General features: G+C 33.7%; 1 protein-coding gene across 4 annotated transcripts; it reads right to left on the reverse strand.

Moving 5' to 3' along the window:
• Positions 1-439: 439 nt before the first annotated feature.
• On the reverse strand, positions 440-18,994 carry LOC148612965 (uncharacterized). 4 transcript variants are annotated; one of them, XM_088594905.1, is made up of 5 exons: positions 18,600-18,994; positions 4,620-4,752; positions 3,863-4,125; positions 1,719-2,000; positions 440-866 (listed from the first exon to the last, which is right to left on the reverse strand). In XM_088594905.1, the coding sequence occupies exons 1-5, from the start codon at positions 18,667-18,669 to the stop codon at positions 541-543; spliced, it is 1,074 nt and encodes a 357-aa protein (XP_088451031.1). In that variant the 5' UTR covers positions 18,670-18,994; the 3' UTR covers positions 440-540. The 4 variants fall into 4 exon arrangements, with proteins under 4 accessions (XP_088451031.1, XP_088451030.1, XP_088451032.1 ...); XM_088594904.1 differs by having other exon boundaries at positions 4,596-4,752; XM_088594906.1 differs by lacking the exon at positions 18,600-18,994 and adding an exon at positions 8,650-8,865 and having other exon boundaries at positions 4,596-4,752.
• Positions 18,995-19,400: the final 406 nt, after the last annotated feature.

Genomic DNA, 19,400 nt, shown 5'->3' on the forward strand with positions numbered 1-19,400 from the left:
GGAGAAATGCAAAATATGTTTTCATGTTTAATTCACAATAAAACGTTTGGTTAAAACGTTTGGTTAAGACAAGTTTTATGCATACAAACGAAGAATATATGTTTTATACTGTATGATTTTTATGAGTTTTTCAGGCCCGCTCATACGTTTTATATGTTTCACAAGTTGATTCGAAACACGTGAAAACATATATAGAACATATGAATTATTTAGATTTTTTTATACCCAAGGTTTTCACAAACATTAAACCAATTGTATTCGAAATATAAATGTTATGCCTGACTTTAATTCAAAACAAAATGATTTTAAGATAAACATGATCTTAAAATTGACGAGTTGAATCACTTACAAACTTTGAAAGGTATCAAAAGAAATATTTTTTTTCGTAAATTGTAAGTTGCAGCAAGTATACGTCATTATATTAATAACACACACATACTGAAAATATAAAAATATATATTTATAAAGCTTTTACATCGTCACTTTTATTCATAAAAACATTAGTGTAAAAAAAATCGTTTCTTTTTATTGTCCACTGTTTTATACTTTCATGCTTTTTCTGTGCATGCCAAATCTAGAAGCGTCAAGACACAAAATTGATAAACAAATGGCTATAATGACACTGGCACCGCTGCAACCCAACACTTTCGCCGATAATCTTTGGTCTTCAGCCGATGTCAAACGTCTTATGTAAGCACTGGTTCTTTTCGTATTTATTTTATATATATACTCGGCTTCGGGCATAGTATAGTTTCTATGATGTGTTGCATATTGAAATGTACAGTTGCATTTCCCTTGACAGGTGGGACTTACGGGACTTGAAGCATTGGTATTTCGAGTAGAATTGTCTGGACTTGTGGGTTTGTCTGTAAAAGGACGGGAATAAAAAAATGTATCAAACTCACATGTATGCAATAGGATAGCATTTGTTAATCAAATTATTAAAGAATCATTTAAAGGTTTTGATTAACTGTAAATTAAATTTAGCACAAATGTAGAGGAAAACCAATAAAGCAGTTTAATTTAAAAAAAAATAAACATTTAACAATTAAATTGCATACTAAATGATAAGAAGGGATGTTTTGCGTATATTAAATGAGAGAACGTATTTTTTATGGTTGATAACCTTATTCAAAGTATCTAAATGTAGAGTTTAGTTAATTTTGATTTTTGTATTAATTCGTAACTGAATCAATCTCCTCAGTATTTAAGTACTTCTCTGTCTGAGAATCAGGCAAAATGTGTATCAGGTGTTGCACATGAAGAAAAAAACGCAAAAATTTTATTGCATTTTCCAGGTTTTTTTATACCTCATAACCTCTAGAAATAACAATGAAAGTACTTGTGAGATTTACTTTTTCATAGGTCAAATTTAGTTGAAATGCACTATGGAAACATGACAGGAAAATTTTCCTGCACTTTTTCCTATATAACCAGTCAAAAAATATCTACGCTACGCATGCTTCAGGATAATTTTCAGTAGCTGTTTGGTTGTTTTCTAGGTGTACTGAATATATTTGAGGCAATAAAAACCAAATTGTTAAAAAAGATGCGCCACCCATTGCCTGATTCTTACACAGAATAGTACTTAATTTAGATTGTTAGGCTGCAAGTACTGAGATTTTGGGAATACTAATATTGAAAGTGTTTTACATGTTAGTATTTGTAGGACTTTTTTGTACTACTAAGTGTTAGGATATGTATGGAAATAAACAAACCAGTGGACTTTGACACATCTCTTGTTTCTATATTTGTCTGTGACTGAGTAGTCCTTTCATGTGCAGTAGACATTTCGTAGTCACGTGAATTTGACGTTTCCATGGAGGGTGAGTGACTTTTGATAAGATAATCTCTTGTTGAGAGTGAATGGAAAATTTCATTCATCGAAGTTTCTGTGCGAGAGGTTCCTTCGTCGGTTGTCGATTTAACATCTATTGCCTGTGAAGTTTGTTGGGTCATAATGCCAAACGAAGACAAATTGTTCATAGTTGGTGTGAAATCTACAAACAAATAACATGATCATTTTTTTACTTATTTACAAAAGTCTGTGATTCAAGCTATAAAAACAAATTGATTTTTTTTTCATTTACGATTTTACAAATTGAAACCCTGTATGTTTTAAGGTTGAACCACTGCAGTCGATCATCTTCCTGTGCATTTAACAGGTGCATATATATTATAATTTAAGTTGATTTTCTAACTTGCTTCCTGATAAGATGTTTCTCTTCAAGCAATGGAACTTGCTATGGTGCTGTGACGTCATTAATATCGATCGGTCCGCACTCCGCATTTCAAATAATCTCAAATAAACGAACCAAAGCTTGATATTTGGATTTGACTCAGTAAGAAATTAAATTATAAGGAATGTTTCTAACATATTAAAATACTCAAAAGAACGAATATGGATATCGTGAATATGTCAAGAAATCCCACAGGATACCAAAAGTCAGGTCGATGCAACCCAATTGCCAGTTATCTTTGTTTATATATAAAATAAGTGTAAACCGCCGCAAACTAGGTTATTTCGTATGACCTGTTCAAACAAGAAACATTTAAGGATTGACTGTTATATTTTTTTCATGAAGAAATAACCTCAATCGCGTGATGCACACAAAATAACCTGCGTTGCAGGTTACTTTGAAGTGTGCACCATGGGCATTTATGTTATATCAGATAATATGAAAGTAATATTGTTCGTGGGGTACCAATTTTCGTGGTATTTGTTTGTGAGCCAGACCACGGTATTTGGTTCCCAACGGAAAGCAGATTCCCAATGATGCGTGTACTGAAAACTCAAAACCACGAGTTCAAACTTACGTGTTTTCCCTAATCCACGAAAATCGGTATCATGAATTAAAGTACTTACAAATTAGACCGAATAAATTCCTTACAATTTAATTTAAGAGGCAAGTGTACTTATCACAATCACGAAAAAATATATCGTAAATTATTTTTTCTATTGTGGACAGTTCTTCAATTGCACATTTAGCAGACAGTGTATTTGTAAAAAAAAGACTAGCATATCAATAAAAAAGACAAATATAAATCGATTTTGATATTACGAGCAGCAGGTGTAACATGTAAGAAGACGAAGTTGAATACATATTGATATTCTTTTAAAAATTAATGCCTTTTGGTTTTAAAATTTTACATCAACTAGGATTTATTTTTCTTCACAACTTAAGAAAACTTAAAGCTGTTAGCTAGACGTGATCACTTACTGTTGTTTAAGATACAAAACTAAAACATCCTTCTTTTGTTACAGGAATTGGATGCAATCCGGAAATGACAACAAATGAAACCAGACTTTTCTGTGTTATAGGATGGTACAGAAGTGCGAAAGTAGGACCGTTGGCATCAGAATATTTTATTTCTAATGCGATGTTACATCTTAGCTAACTTGATATATCTACTTGTAATACCTGTCATAATAACTTATATTGTCATAACAACTTAGATTATCATAACAACTTAGATTGTAATAGCAACTTAGATTGTTATAATAACTTAGATGGTCATAGCAACCTAGATTGTTATAATAACTTAGATTGTCATAGCAACCTAGATTGTTATAATAACTTAGATTGTCATAATGATTAAACTTATTAATAACAAGAATTTAAGTAAGCTATATCAACACATGTTTTGTAGTTAGCTAAGTTTAAAAGTCATCTTACTTGATCATGTTGATATAATAACTTGTTAACCAAATTATTATAATAAATGAAAATAAAACTACCTAGCTTCCATAGAATGGTGTATGTTGTAGTAACACTCACTCCCTTTTTTTCGAGATTTATTCTGATTTTTTTTTATTTTCGGCGTCATCTCGATTTATACTATCGATTTAGATCATACTTACCATACATACATAACACATTGTATGTTTCAGAACACGATCTGGTTCTCCACATACTTTTTGCATCCTCTCTGTAAATAAATATTGAAACACAGTGTTGGTATCCGCCTTCACAACTGAAGTATTCATATAAGCAATTTGGCTCATCCTTTTCCCAATAATTATAGTCCATTTTTGCATCGTCTATCCACATAAAATTATGGTCGAAAGGGTTCCATCTCAGCCCTATCCACACAATTCCTTTAACCGCTTCGTCTCCACTATCACTGTTAACAATAGAAATGTCAGGATAAATGGCAGTATCGTAATTTAATCTCGTTTATGCTGATTGTTTTAAAAAAAAAATGGAGCGCAACTAAAGTATAAGTTCAGATTCCTATAATAAACTTTTAAAAACCGTCATTTAAATCTTAGGATTAGGTTTTCATCATCTTAAAGTTGTTATGATCAATGATTTAATGCTAATGAACTTATTGAAGTTATAACAGTTTTGAAATCTTAAATTTACCTCTGTTGTAGAGAAATCAGAAGAGGGTGTAATTGTTTTCAGTTTGAATAATAATCCGACATAATCAATGACACATGTAGAGAAAGATCATAGATCTTTCTTTAAGCGACAGTTAAGTGTAGCGAATAGCATTGCATTGTCTTATTTTATATACATTTTAGACATCAGCCCAATTAATGGGGCTTTGATAAAATAATGTATATAATGAATTACTTGGAACAAACGTACAGACTTGATAAAGTTGATAAATACTTGATTGCCTCAGCCATTGTAGGGTTGTCCTTGATAATGGCAAATTCCATGTTTCTAGAAGTACAAGCCGTTACGCCTTCTCCCCATTGCTTTGGTGAAATTACTTCAAATACTTTTCTGTAACTGGTAATACCTACAAAAATATTTAATACATATAAACAACTGAATGTTACGATGTTCAGCTATATCAGCATTAATAAACACTATGAGTCTGGTGGAATGATTGCAAAAACGTGTATTATAATAGAAAAAAAACTATGTCGGTATGCCTGGTCTGAATAAATGTCTCTTTTTACACACTTTATGTCGGTATGTCTGTGCTAATGTTTCTTTATACACGCTGCATTTTGGTATGCTAGTGATTATATGCCTTAATACAAATTTTATGTCGGTATGTCTGTGCTAATGTTTTTATGTATACATTGTATGTCGGTATGCCTGCATAAGACTTTATACACTTGGTATGTCGGTATGACTACGATGATGTTTCTTTATACACATTGTATATTTATATGCCTGTGATAATGTTATTTATACACACTGTATGTCGATATGCCTATGCTAAATGTTTCTTTATACATACTTTATGTCGGTATGACAGTGTAAATGTTTCTTAATTTACACTGTATGTCGGTATGCTTGTGTTAATATTTCTTTATACACATTCTATGTTGGTATGCCTGCATACGTGTTTCTTTATACACTTTGAATTTCAGTAGGCCTGCATAAGTGGCATGCTTCTTTATAAAAGTTGTTTGTCAGTTTCCTTACGTAGGTGTTTCTTTATGCAATTTGTATGTTGGTATGTCTGTGTAAATATTTTTTTTCATACACTGTACTTTGGCATGCCTGAGTAAATACTTCTTTATGAACAATGAATATGCGTATACTTGTGCGAATGTTTGTTTATACACTCTGTAAGTCGGTTTCTCTGCATATGTGTTTCTTTATGCACTTTGTATAAAGGTAATCTTGCATTTAAGTGTTTCTGTATACACGCTGTATGTCGGTATATCAATGATAATGTTTCTTTATACACAATGTATGTCCGTATGCCTGGGATAATGTTTCTTTATACACATTGTATGTCGGTATGCCTTTATACACAGTCTATATCGACATGCCTTCTTTTTATTCTTTATAAAAGCTGTCTGTCAGTATGCATGCGTAATTTTTTTTATACTCATCGTATTTAGATATGCCCGAGTAAATATTTTTATTGTAATAAATATGCCCATATCCCGGAATGAATGTCTCTTTATATACTCTGTATGTCGGTGTCTGTTTAGATTTTTCTTCATAGTGACTGTATTAATCCAATGTCATGGGAACATCAATGAGCATGCGCTAGAATGGCAAAACGGTAAACGAGTGGCCCTAAAAATTGGGACTTTTTTGATGGACAACGATCGATAGAATGCTTGCTGATTAAATAAACATTATTGATAAGTGTGAATGATAACAGTTAGCTGATTTTTTAATTAAATAACACGTCAACACCATTATTGTAAATATATCAAACTCGAGTTACACAATTGTAAACAATAGGGCGCCCAAGGGTGATAATGCCCTTGAAGTTGAAGCTGAAGTGATTAAAATCTTCATTGTTTACTGAAACTTTAATATTTATGTGTCGGTATCCTGATAGTCCTGATACACTTACATCAACCCTTCGTCAAGAAACTCACCAGATTCGAAGACCAAATTCTATTTGTGAATTAGGAGAAATAGGTACTACAAAAAGACACCAACTTAGAGAAAATCGATCGCTAACAAGGTTCTGGAGGCCTTGCAAGCCCTGAAGTTCTGAATTCTGTGATTCCAGTATTGTCGAGAAAAATCAAAGAAGTCATTGTCCCAATAATAGAACAAGAGGTCAAAAAATGTGTTAAGGCAAAAATTACACCAGTCCAGACAAAGGTTAGACAACAAGACAGCGTGTAAAGAACAACAGAGACAGAAAATCTGCTAACAATTTATACAAATAAATACTCTTGAAAAAGCAGTCAAAGACAAGATAACTTCAATCAGAGAAAAGGACAAGGACATAGGGTACCTTTATAACAAAATAAGTGAAATAGAAAATAGGAGTGATTGAAAATCAAGAACATTATTTACGCCGCCTCAACAATTTACCAGTGCCAGTAGATAGAAATGGTAAAATTCTCCATCCTGTGAATATTGATGAGATTATCCTAGACATTTGCCATGGCAAACTTGAAACTATCCATCTAGAAGACTTTGGTCGCTGTCATTGCGATCATTGGTAGAGCAAAAAAATGGATAATCCTAAATAATCGTTCGGTTTATCTCCTACAGAACTAGACATCTGGTTTATTCTAATGCAAAAGCCCTCAAAGGAGATCCTGAAGGAATCTTCAGTACAGAGAACCTCACTGAATTAAAAACAACTCTTGTGAAAAGATCAGCAACTATGAAAAACAAAAATCAAAGTCATGCATATTAGACAATCGATGGTCGAATATATGTGAAAGTAACAACAAATAATGATAGGAAATGTTGAGACAAATCCTGGCCCTCAGATGGACAAAATCACAGAAAATGAAATATCAAATGATAGACATGTCTCCATTATAAGCTTGTCTAGTGAATATCCGCAGTATCAGAAATTGATTTTTTTTAAATAATCTCTGTGAGGAATTCGATATACTAACTATTTCCGAATCACACTTAGATTCCAATCTAAAAGATGATGATTTAATACTTGAATCATTTTAAATGAGAAAATTCGTTTGAAGAAACTCTTTATATTGAATTGTGTACGAAAGAGAAAAAATCTTGCTACGTCACATTTAAAGACCACCGAACTCGGGTGATGATCACTACTGGACTCGATTGAATCATGCAGTTGAATTAGGGTTACATACAGATTCTCCTTCAGTCTCGAGGGGATTACAGGATTTCTCCACTCCAGATAGTTAACATCTTAAATTTAACTACAGAGAGTGGAAAAATTCTTTAAACCCCCAGAAAAATGAGGGAGAATCTGTTTCTCCCATGAATAAAACCATAACAAATAAACTAAACAACACCCTTAATTCTCCCAACATCAAATACGTCGTCAAAGATCTCCCCTCCAGTCATTGCATCATCAGTATCACTACCATTATGAATAGTTGATACACTACCAACTAATCTTTTAAAATATGAATAGCATTCGTAAATCAACAAGTATTTAATTGATCAACAATATGAATAACAACTTTAAACATGATAAGCATGGTAAGCGTGGTAAGTGTGGGAGTCTTCACGCGATACTTTAATTTCTCGGCACGTGGCGGGTAAATTACAACTTTTTAATCACTCGCTAGTGCGGTGTGACTGAAGCCTATGAGTGGGAGAAAAAATAATCCAAATTTGGTGATCATGGGAGATTTGAACTCTGATTCATTTAAACAGTCAAACAATAAGTTAATTGACACTATAAATACATTTAATTATATAAATATAAATATATCTAATTTACATAATATTGATAAAACGACACGAGTAACAGAACGAAGCTGCACCCTTCTTGACCTCATTATTATAAGCAATTCCCTCAAATGTTTTTTTTTCTGAAGTTTTACGCATGAAAAAAAAATAGCAAATGAAAAATTCGAACAAAATTAAGAAAATTATCTAGACAATGCGTCCAATCCCCAAACTTACTGTAAAATTATGGAAACGCTACTAAAAGCAAATAAAAGTCCCTCAACTATACCCCTTTAAATGAACTTCATCAATGATGCGATAGCATACGAAGACGAAGCAAAATGTAACGTACTTAACAATTATTTCTCCAAGATCTCATCACTCGACGAGATGTGTGTAGAACCTCCTACTTATGAAACTCGAACAAACGAAAACTATCCGATATAACATCGGACATACAGGAAATCTCTGATATTTAAAAAAATACTTTATCCAAACAAAGCCTCAGGCCCAGACATAATCAGTCATAGAATGTTGAAAATGTTCCCTGAACTTGTTTCTATTCCACTTCCAATATTATTTAACAAATCCCTACTTGAGAACAGGAAAATATCCTTCCAGCTGGAAACTTGGAAACGTTATTCCTGTATTTAAATCAAAGACTGAAGTCTTCAAAGTCGCTCAAATATTCTGTGTCACTGATTTTGGCTAACTTTTAACACCCGAAATGACACGAATGGGATATGCTCTAAAATCGGGTGACTTCCGCTTAAATCGTGGTTCCCTTGATATCATTGCCTACTCGTAACCGTAATGACCCGATTGTTTTCAAGTACCCGTCACCAGATTAAACAGCTGGCAATGACTGTTAATAGATATTGGGATCCTGATAATATATATGACCTATATATAATCAACTGTAAAGAACCCTTGTGTTTGAATCGAAATCTGTAATATTACATAAATGCAATGTTAACCGATCATTTCATCTTTTAATGTTAACGTCCCGTTCTCATACAAGCAAAAACAAAAAAAGAAAGAAACTGGCAACGAATATAGATATTGGGGCCGTGCTATTGTATATGACCTATATAGTCTTGTAACGAGTCCCTTTGCCTGAATCGGGAACTGGGTAATGTTCAATATTAACTGAGCATTTCATGTAAATTTATTTAACTTCTAATTCTCATACAAGCAAGAAACACACGTTGAAGACATTTATATGACAGGAACATTTTTATCTCGTATGAAGCTATAGCGGTAAACATGGCAAGGATCTGCAGCATAACGTAGAGTATAAATTATACATAATTATGAAAATCATATGTGAATATAAAGTACTGAAATTGACAGCTAGTTCTGTTTGGCGAAACTGGAGCTTTATTATTAACAAAACATGAATTACAAATACCACGTATGAGTACTAAACGGGTTTAACAGTATTGAGTATATATGTTAGCATGAAAACAAAAATTAAACCAAGTATAGGAACAGTCAGCTGATCTCATATTGTGTTACGAAAGATTTTGGAGGATTTTAGTGGTTTATATCCACAAAGACAGTCGAATTATCTGTTAGAAGCCAGCTTCATAATGCACAAAATGATGGATGTAACGGATATACGGAACATCCTGTCGTTTTTCAACTTTATTGTTATAGTGTTATTTAATAACACAACATACAAATAATACACAATGTCATGAAAGCACCTAAATCCAACCTACACAGACAACAACTATAAAAACAGCACACAAAAATAGAAGGAAAAAATACACAAGTACGTGGAAGACTGACATCCATGCTTCTATCAAGACATGATTACTATCAATACCGTCTAATGAATAAAGGGAAGTCACTCTCGTTAAACCTACATGTATATCTTAATTATGCACAATTATTGGTATCCGATTGTGCACAATTACGAGTGCAAGAAGTCGCTAACAATATTAGCGACTTATAAGGTGAAAAATCTCTTCCGTCGAACTATAGACCAATTTCATTAATAAGCTGCGTTGACAAAGTTGTGGAAAGATGTTTATAGTTCTTAGTTGAGATTCCTCATACTTTGTAAGAAATAATTCCAATTCATCTTCCAAATATACAGAGGAAGATGTTTACAAAATGCTGGAATTTTTAATCGACAACATATTTGTCCAGTGTGGTGGACGTGTTTTTCAACAACGGTCGGCATTCCAATGGGAACAAATTGTGCTCCTTTACTTGCTGACCTATTTCTTCACTCTTATGAGGCTGACTTTATAGCTGATTTGATCAGAAAGAAAGAATATCGTTTGGTTAGATCCTTCAATCTCAGTTTCCGCTATATAGATGACGCATTATCTTTAAACAATCCAAATTTCGGGGATTTGATACATTGCATCTACTCAAAAGAACTTGAGATAAAGGATACTACAGGCACTGTGAAGTCAGCCTCATATCTTGACCTACACTTAGAAATCGATGGTGAAGGAAAACTATTGACCAAACTTTACGACAAACGTGATGACTTTTCATTCAGAATTGTCAACTTTCCCTTCATCTGTGGCAACATCCCTTCGGCTCCTGCGTATAGAGTGTTCAAATCACAACTCAAACGTTATGCCAGACTTTTTGTATCGCGCCAGAACTCTAACAAATAGGTTTCTGGAACAGGGTTATGTTGCTACACGATTGAAGTCATCACTACAGAAGTTTTATGGTCGTCATCACGAACTCGTGGATCATTAATATGTATCCATCAGCATCATGAAAACTGATTTATTCAACGGGTCATAGTTTACCTTTCCTCGTTTGTCTACCCCGGACTTGACTTTTTATGAGCAACTCGGCGGGTGTTTCTAGAAAAGCAGAGGACGCTTACCGTACCGGTGCACCTGGTCCATGCTCCCAGTTTTTAGTGGAGTCCGAGTTGCTCATTTACTTTTGTTACTTTGTATGTATGATTTTAGTTACTTTATGTTCTTTGTTGTGTGTGTCTGTTTTCCATGTCTGGTCTTTGTCCTGGATTATAATCTTTTGATTACCGCTATAACCTTGGTTCCCTTGATTACTCTTATTTAAACTTGTACATAACCATTTCCATAGAAATAATTTAATTTACAAATATCAACCAGGGTTTCTTCCAAAATTTTCTACGGTTTATCGATGATTTGAAATTTATTACTGTATTTTGAGCTCCCTAGAGAAAAGAGAATTCGACTGTTTTATATTCTGTGATTTCTCGAAAGCATGTCATAATGTATGGCACAGAGGACTGACATGCAAAATGAAATCCTATGGTATTGACGGAAGCTTACTCACCTGGTTTAAAGACTGTCTATATGCAAGAAAACAAGGAGTGGTATTAAATGAATTATCATCATCCCTTTGGAATGTTTAGCTAGTGTCCCCTAATGGTCTGTTTTGAGCCTTTACCTTTTATTATTTATATGGACGATATTGCTGACAAACTCATTTCCCTATGTAGATTATTTGCCGATGACACCTCTTTTAATATTTCTAGTCAAAGCATAGAACACATTAAAAATGTAGTTGATCAAAATTGACAGGATTGAATAACAGGTCTTCTAAATGGATCTTTCAATCCCGAGAAGACAAATAATTATGTTCTCGATTATATCCAGTTCCAGATATCAAATTTACAATGACTAATACAAACATATCTTTGTCCAAAATTCATACGCCTCTTGGTGTCACTTTTAGTGATGACGCTAAGGCACCGACCATTTTTATATTGAGGGGTTGGGGGGGGGGGGCTGGAATATCTTTGAAAAAAAATTAATTTCACTTTGAAGAAAAATAAAAAAAATATGTTTGCTGTGGCAAGAAAAAAATAAATGGAGTTGCTTAATGATGGAAAAATAATGCTATATTCTATTGTCCATAAAAAAAAGTTGGTAGAAAAATGATATAAAAAAGAAAAGGAGAGGAGAGGAGTCTCCTGTACATATAGTGAATGTACCATAAACTGCCATTCAACATGGATAATGGGGTCGACAAATTTTGATTGCCACAAGATAAAAGGAAGGGATGGGTAGGGCTGGGCAATTTAGAATCTTGTGGCGGAGCGCAAAGGTTCCTACTCCTATCAAATACCACAGCAGGGTTCTTTAACGTGTGAGGGACGTGGCATCTTTCCCAACACGGTGCACCACTATGGTTTGCGGTCGGGTTTTCCGTATTATAGCCTGACAACCCCAGGATGTAACACGCCAGGGGTACCCCATTTCACCACCTGGGGCACACATCACAGTTGCTCTGTGGGCAGAGCGCCTAGCCCCCGGCTAGGTTTCTGAGCACTATTTAGTCGCCCTTTACGACAAGTTTAGCGCTGTGCAGGCCTTTTCTGTTGACACCCGGACCTGCACGGGGCTAAAATATGTATGAAGAGGTATGTAACAAATGTCTTTAATATCAACATATTAAGGTTTATAGTCGAAAAATTCATAATGTTATAATGAGCAACTAAATGGATATCAATATCCAGAGACTTTTGTGTTATATTAATCCAGTTTGTTAAACAAACTATTGGAAAGATGCAAAAAAAACACACAAACTACCACTAAACATTATAACAATTTAGATTTTATCTCCAATAGAGAAAAGACCAGAATACCATGTCGTCCGATTATTCCCCAAAGTGGAAATTGCGAAGACTTATTGACTATTTTTATTACCTATAGTTAAAGACCAAAGAACTTCTGTACGCATGTATACAAGCATGTTCAGTAATGAACTAATTATGACGGCTGAAAACGTTCACTTTGAAATGAAAAAAGAAGGCTATGCTATACTTTTGAGCAATGAGAACTTACTTCTAATATTATAATTTGTTCTATTAGAATTAGTTCTTAATGCGATGTGCAATAAGGACAGTCCCTAGCCCTGACATATGCGACATACAAGCGTAAGAACTTATAAACTTCCCAAAGTTCCCAAACAAACACAACATAATAAGATCTGAGATGATGGCTTTATTGTTTAATGGGTCTTTTGATCAACTTCAAATGTCATTTAACATTGCTAATAAGAACCTGAACTACTCAAATATATTTACACTTTATCTAAGTCCTCAGTAAGAGAAAGTGCAATTAAATCCAAATGGAATAGGGTGACACCTTACGAAACTTAAGACTTATTGGTAGTCCAATGTGCCTAATGCACAATCTCAAAAGTTTTTATTCATTAAAAAGTTACTCGACTGCAAAATATACAGCTTGTGCTGCCACTAGCAGAGCGTGTGCTCTCAGACTTAAGTTAATAAAAGAAATAAAAAGTTATTAACATTTGTAACAATATACTATCCAACATTACACACAATCTCGTATTTGTTACGAAAGCACTGGTCTTATATAATTAATGACGCTGAATGCTCTCAACTATTAGAACCACCACTAAAGCAGACCCTGGTCAAACCTTTATAATGCACGTCTTTCATGAACAATTAAACTGTAAATATTACTCCATAGCACTTTTTTATTGTTGAAGATAAAATCATCACATGTATATACCGTTCTTTATATATGCATCTTTTACATAATACATTTACCCGTAATCACGAAACTAGTTAATAGTTTCACTATATGTGTATGATCTGAAGCCAATGTAACATTCCTGAAATATACTTGTGATATGTGTATATGTCAAAGATGCAAAAAGTAACAGTCAATCAATGCTACGCTCCTACCAACGTAGCAGAGGAAGAAGACAAAGAAGAGTTTTACAACCAGCTCCATGCTACCCAAGATTGAACAACATTTGGGGCATCTTGATTGTAATAGGTTACATGAATGCCAAAGTTTGAAAAGATAACACAGGGAGGCGAACTCATCACGGGGAAGGAATGAATTGGTAACATCAACGAAAATGAAGAACTCTTAATGCAGATTTTTGCTCCCAGAACAATCTAGTCATAGGAGGTATGACATTCCAACTCCCTCACAAGGATATACACAAAACACAAAACAACCCGGGTGTCTCCAGAAATGACAACTAGAAACCAGATAGATCACATTACAGTTGCCAGGAGATGGAGAAATAACATGACAGCCGTTAGAGCTTATCGAGTTGCTGATATAGCATCCGATCATCAACTTGTGGCGGCTAAATTGAAGATTAAGATAGCCATGCCAACCAGACAAGATCAGATTAGAAGGCAAAAGTATAACATAAGGAAGGGGCGCGGTAGACAAACAATTGGAAAGAGTAAAATCCACATATAACACCACATGCCAAGAAGAACTTGGATTCTCAAAGAAGGAATACAAGCCATGGTTACCTGACGATAAAATCGAGACAACTGAGAAGCATAGGTGTGTTAAGATATAACTTGACCAGGTCAAGACAATATTGCTGAAAGAATGGTTGACGAACTAACATATAAGCAATAGGAAAGAGGTAAGGAGAAAGGAACAGACAGGATAAAAGAACCTACATCAACAAGCTCCCTTCAAAAGCAAAGAATGCAATGGGCAGAAATATCGCAAAAACTGAGTACAACATCACACGCCAACTGACAGATAGAAAGACCAACACATCCAAACCAGTGAAAGACAATAATGGCAATGTGATAACAAACCCAGATCGACCACTTTTAAATGGAGAATATATATCAGATGCTCCTGATCTACCTCCTGGAGAAGACCTTGATGTTGATACTGGCCCAATCTCGAAGAATGACATCATAAAAGCCCTACGAATAAGGACTGGAAAAGCCCCAGGACCGAACCAAATTTCCACCTGAGGTCTTGAAGATCACCCCGGAAAAAGCCGACAACATATCGATTAATTGATTGATTGGGATGTAACCCTATTAATTAATTTTATTTGGTCTTAATAAGAATACAATATCTGATTATCTGAGGACTCTTTACTTTCATATGTCCTCCCTTGATATTTATATAATATTTTACATTTATTGTTTACCGTAAATTTGACTAGCAAAAAATAAAAAAAATCTGCCATATCCCCGAAAAAAAAATATTATTCAATTGCATTGAAAAAAAAATAAATAATTTCAAGAAGAGCAGAAAAAAATATTTAGCAACATTGAAAATCCCAGGCCCCCTCCCCCCTCGGTATAAAAATGGTCGGTGCCTAAGTGGTGCTGCCATGTCGAAACAGTTATTAAAAGTGTCAAAAAACACCTTATTGTTCTACGTCAACTCAAATTCAAAATTTCCAGACATAATCTAGAGAAACTGTATCTTGTTTTTATACGACCCTTATTTGAATATGCATGTGAAGTTTTGGGTACTTGTGGTACTGGCTATATCAATAAATTAAAAGCTTACAACTTGAAGCGGCTAGAATTGTAACTGGTCTACCGACATTCACAAGTAAAGAGATTTTGTATAGAGAGGTTGGATGGGAAGCCTTGCATGAAAGACGAAGAAAATAGCAATTGCAACTGTTTTATAATATTCAGCATAACAATGTCCCTGAATGTCTTACCAAACTGCCCCCCCCTCTTTTCAATCTAAAGCATTAGTCAATATCCTTTACGAAACGGTGACGATATCATTGTTGCGTTTTGTCGTCTTTCATTGACCTCAGAGTCATTCATTCCCTCCACCATTTGCGAGTGAAACAAACTTAATATCACAATTAGACATGTAGATGCAATATCAAAATTTAAAATGCAATTAAAAATATGAATTTTAATATTAAAATCAGACCACCTAAAACCTTACATTATGGCCCAAGGAAACTGAATATATGTTCCACGTCATTTATAAATTATGATCTTTTCAGATGTAATATTATTTCTGATCCATCTTGTTGTTGTGGATCAGCAGTGGAAAATGTCCACCACTTTCTTCTCGAGTGCCCATTTTATTTTGAAGAAAGACGAATTTTGATGAATAAAATTAACCAGATGTAATATCATTTTTGATTCATCTTGTCGTTGTGGATCTGCAGTGGAAAATGTCCACCACTTTCTTCTCGAGTGCCCATTTTATTTTGAACAAAGACGAATTTTGATGAATACAATTAGTTGGCTTCCAGAAGGACAGTGATTAGATGTAAGACTACTTATTTACGGATGTTCTGAACTGTCTGATGACGAAATTTTTAAGACATTCAAAAATGTCATTAACTCCTGACAGATTTCTAACCGTTTAAGTGGTAGAATTACAGTGTTCTACGTTTCATCGCAATCTTTCTTTTCCTTCCTTCATATACATACTCTCCTTTTATTTAAACCTTTATCTTTGTTTTATATATTTTTTTTGCCTCACATGCACATACTATAATATCGAATTATGTATATTATGAAATCATGCTCTACCAGTTGTCAATTGTATCTGTAGAGGACTTCATAAGTGGATTTCATTGTGTCCAATCCTACTGCTTTATTTGCAATAAAATATAAATAAACTATATGTCGGTATGCCTGTGCTCAGTGTTTCTTTATATATACTGTATGTTGGTATGACTGTATAAATGTTTCTTTTATACACATTTTATGTCGGTATGCATGTGGTATTGTTTCTTTGTACACACTGTATGTCGGTATGCCTATGCTCAATGTTTCTTTATACACATTGCATGTCGGTGTGCATGTGATAATGTTACTTAAACATAGTATATGTTTTATACACACTGTGTGTCGGTATACCTAAGTAAATATTTCTCTACAAACATTGAATATACGTATGCCTGTGTAAATGTTTGTTTATACACACTGTATGTCGGTATGCCTGCATAAGTATTTCTTTATACACTTTGTATGTCGGTATGTCCGTCATAATGTTTCTTTATACACACTGTATGTCACTGTCCCTGATTAAATGTTTCTTTGTAAAAACTGTTTGTCAGTGTGCATGATTTAATGTTTCTTTGTAAAAACTGTTTGTCGGTATGCCTGTGTAAATGTTTTAATACGTACCTGGGTATACCTGGGTACATGTTATATGTAGGATAGCCTGCGTGTATGTTTCTTTATAAAAACTAAAAAAAAGACATGGTAAATATTTCCAATTACATTTACTGCATGTAAGTATGTCGGCATGTCTGTGTCCAATTATTTTTGTAAGAAAATGTCGTGGTTACAACAATCCAACAAAAATGTATCTTTGTTTATAATGTATCTTTATCTTTATGTTACTTTTATAAATCCTGCTTGTAAGTATGTCGGCGTATCTGTGTAAATGTTTCTTTTACAAACACTACATATAAGTATGTCGGCGTGTCTGTGTAAATGTTTCTTTTACAAACACTATATGCAAGTATGTCGGCGTATCTGTGTAAATGTTTCTTTTACAAACACTACATATAAGTATGTCGGCGTGTCTGTGTAAATGTTTCTTTTTATAAGCACTACGTGTAAGTATGTCGGTGTATCTGTGTAAATGTTACTATTATAAATCAATCATGCGTGTCAGTATGTCGGTGTTTGTGTAAATGTTTCTTTCATAAACACTTCACATAAGTATGTCGGCTTGTCTGTGTAAATGTTTCTTTTATAAACACTACGTGTAAATATATCGGCGTGTCTGTGTAAATGTTTCTTTTGGAAGCACTACATGTAAGTCTGTCGGTTTGTCTGTGTAATATTTCTTTTATAAACATTACATGTGAATATGTCGGTGTGTCTGTGTAAATATTTCTTTCATAACCATTACTTGTATGTTTGTCGGTGTGTCTGTGTAAATGTTTCTTCTATAAATCCTGCGTGTAAGTATGTCGGCGTGTCTGTGTATTAAATGTTTCTTTTATAAACCCTGTTTGTAATTAAATGTATGTAGGTTTGTCTATGTGAATATTTCTTTTATAAGCACTGCATGTATAAAGCTGTCGGTGAATGCATATGTTCTTGATAAACACTACACGTAAGCCTGTCTGTATGATCTTTAATAACTCTGCATGTAAATCTGCAGGTAAATCTTTCTAAATGCTCTCTCCAATAAACACCACATGTAAGTTTGTCCGTAGTAGGTTTGTTTTAATGTTTTTCTTAATAAATAACGTATGTCGGCATTGTTTAAATTGCGTAAATGTTTTATTTATAAATACTGTATGTCGGAATGTCTGTGTAAATGTTTCTTCTATAAACACTGCATACAAGTATGTCAGAATATCTGTGGAAATGTTTCTTCTTTTAACACGGCATGCAAGTATGTCGGAATATCTATGGAAATGTTTCCTCCATTAACACGGCATGCACGTATGTCGGAATGTTTGTGTAGATGTTTCTTCTATGAACACGGCATACAAGTATGTCAGAATATCTGTGTAAATGTTTCTTCTATTAACACGGCATGCAAGTATGTCGGAATGTCTATATGAAATATTTTGTTAAATCATCGTAAGTATGTCGGTATGCCTTTGTAAATGTTTTTTCGTTTTATTTTTGTAGCGGGAAAAATATGTTTTTTATGTTTTTTATGATACAAGGTCGATGTGAAATATTAATGTTTTCTTACTATTTTCGCAATTTGCTCTTATTTTTAATTCAATTTTATATTTTGAAAACTCGGCTATGCATGACAGACAAAATACAAAAATTCGAATTAAAACATTGACAGATCTGAAAGTATTTACCTTGACTTAGTTGAAACAAATATAACAGTGTCCCAGCTGAAAAATACCGAAGGACCTCTCTCGTTACCATTTCACTCCACAAATTTGTGACAAACGCTTTTACACAACAAGCGCAATTTATTTATATTCCCTTGCTCATTATTGATTCGCTTTTTACAATAATAGTCTAACAACGCAGTTTTACATCAATCGTAACTACTCGGCCATATCCGCTACATTAAAAGACATTGAGATTTGATTAATCAATAAAATTAAACGTGCGAATACCTTCATCGTCATTTTCAAATTTAAAATAAAAAAAAAAAGATTTATAACTGGACATGCTCCAAAATGTTGAACGTACCCCGTTCCCCTGATGTTACAATTAAAGCTAACATGGTTTGTATGTTCATTAACCCACACTGTAATTAATATATTGCGAATCTAAAGCAAAAATATATGGATAATTCTTTCAAGTTAGCAGATTGTTTTCATTTCACAAAATTCAAAAGTAACTCCATAAGACGTATTTTAGTGAACTACCATTTGATTTTTATTGGAGTTATGGGCTAAGATCAAATTTGAAATAAAAGGCAGGATTGAAATTTTCAAGAAATAAAAAAGCCAGGACATGTCATAAGACAAAAAAATAAAAGGCAGGGTTTATTAATTTATTGCCCAAATATTTTTTTCATATTAAAGAAAAATAGACAGGACCTTAATTTTCTCAAAATAAAAAGGCATGCAGGATAGAAAATTTGATCCTAGCTCCCTATAGAAATCAAATTGCCGCTCCATTAAGAGCTCTTTTTGGGGAGGCTT

The sequence above is a fragment of the Perna viridis genome, chromosome 7, assembly GCF_037379345.1.
Source record: "Perna viridis isolate PV_CMFRI_1.1 ecotype Kerala chromosome 7, ASM3737934v1, whole genome shotgun sequence".
Lineage (NCBI taxonomy): Eukaryota > Metazoa > Mollusca > Bivalvia > Mytilida > Mytilidae > Perna > Perna viridis.

Bases quoted from the DNA above. Each gene is read 5' to 3' on its own strand.
- LOC148612965 (XM_088594904.1), bottom strand. From the start codon at position 18,669: ATGGTAACGAGAGAGGTCCTTCGGTATTTTTCAGCTGGGACACTGTTA. The intron at 4,126-4,595 runs GTACGTTTGTTC...TATTGTTAACAG, and splicing joins TTATCAACTTTATCAAGTCT to TGATAGTGGAGACGAAGCGG. The intron at 2,001-3,862 runs GTAAGTATGATC...ATTTGTTTGTAG, and splicing joins CAATGTGTTATGTATGTATG to ATTTCACACCAACTATGAAC.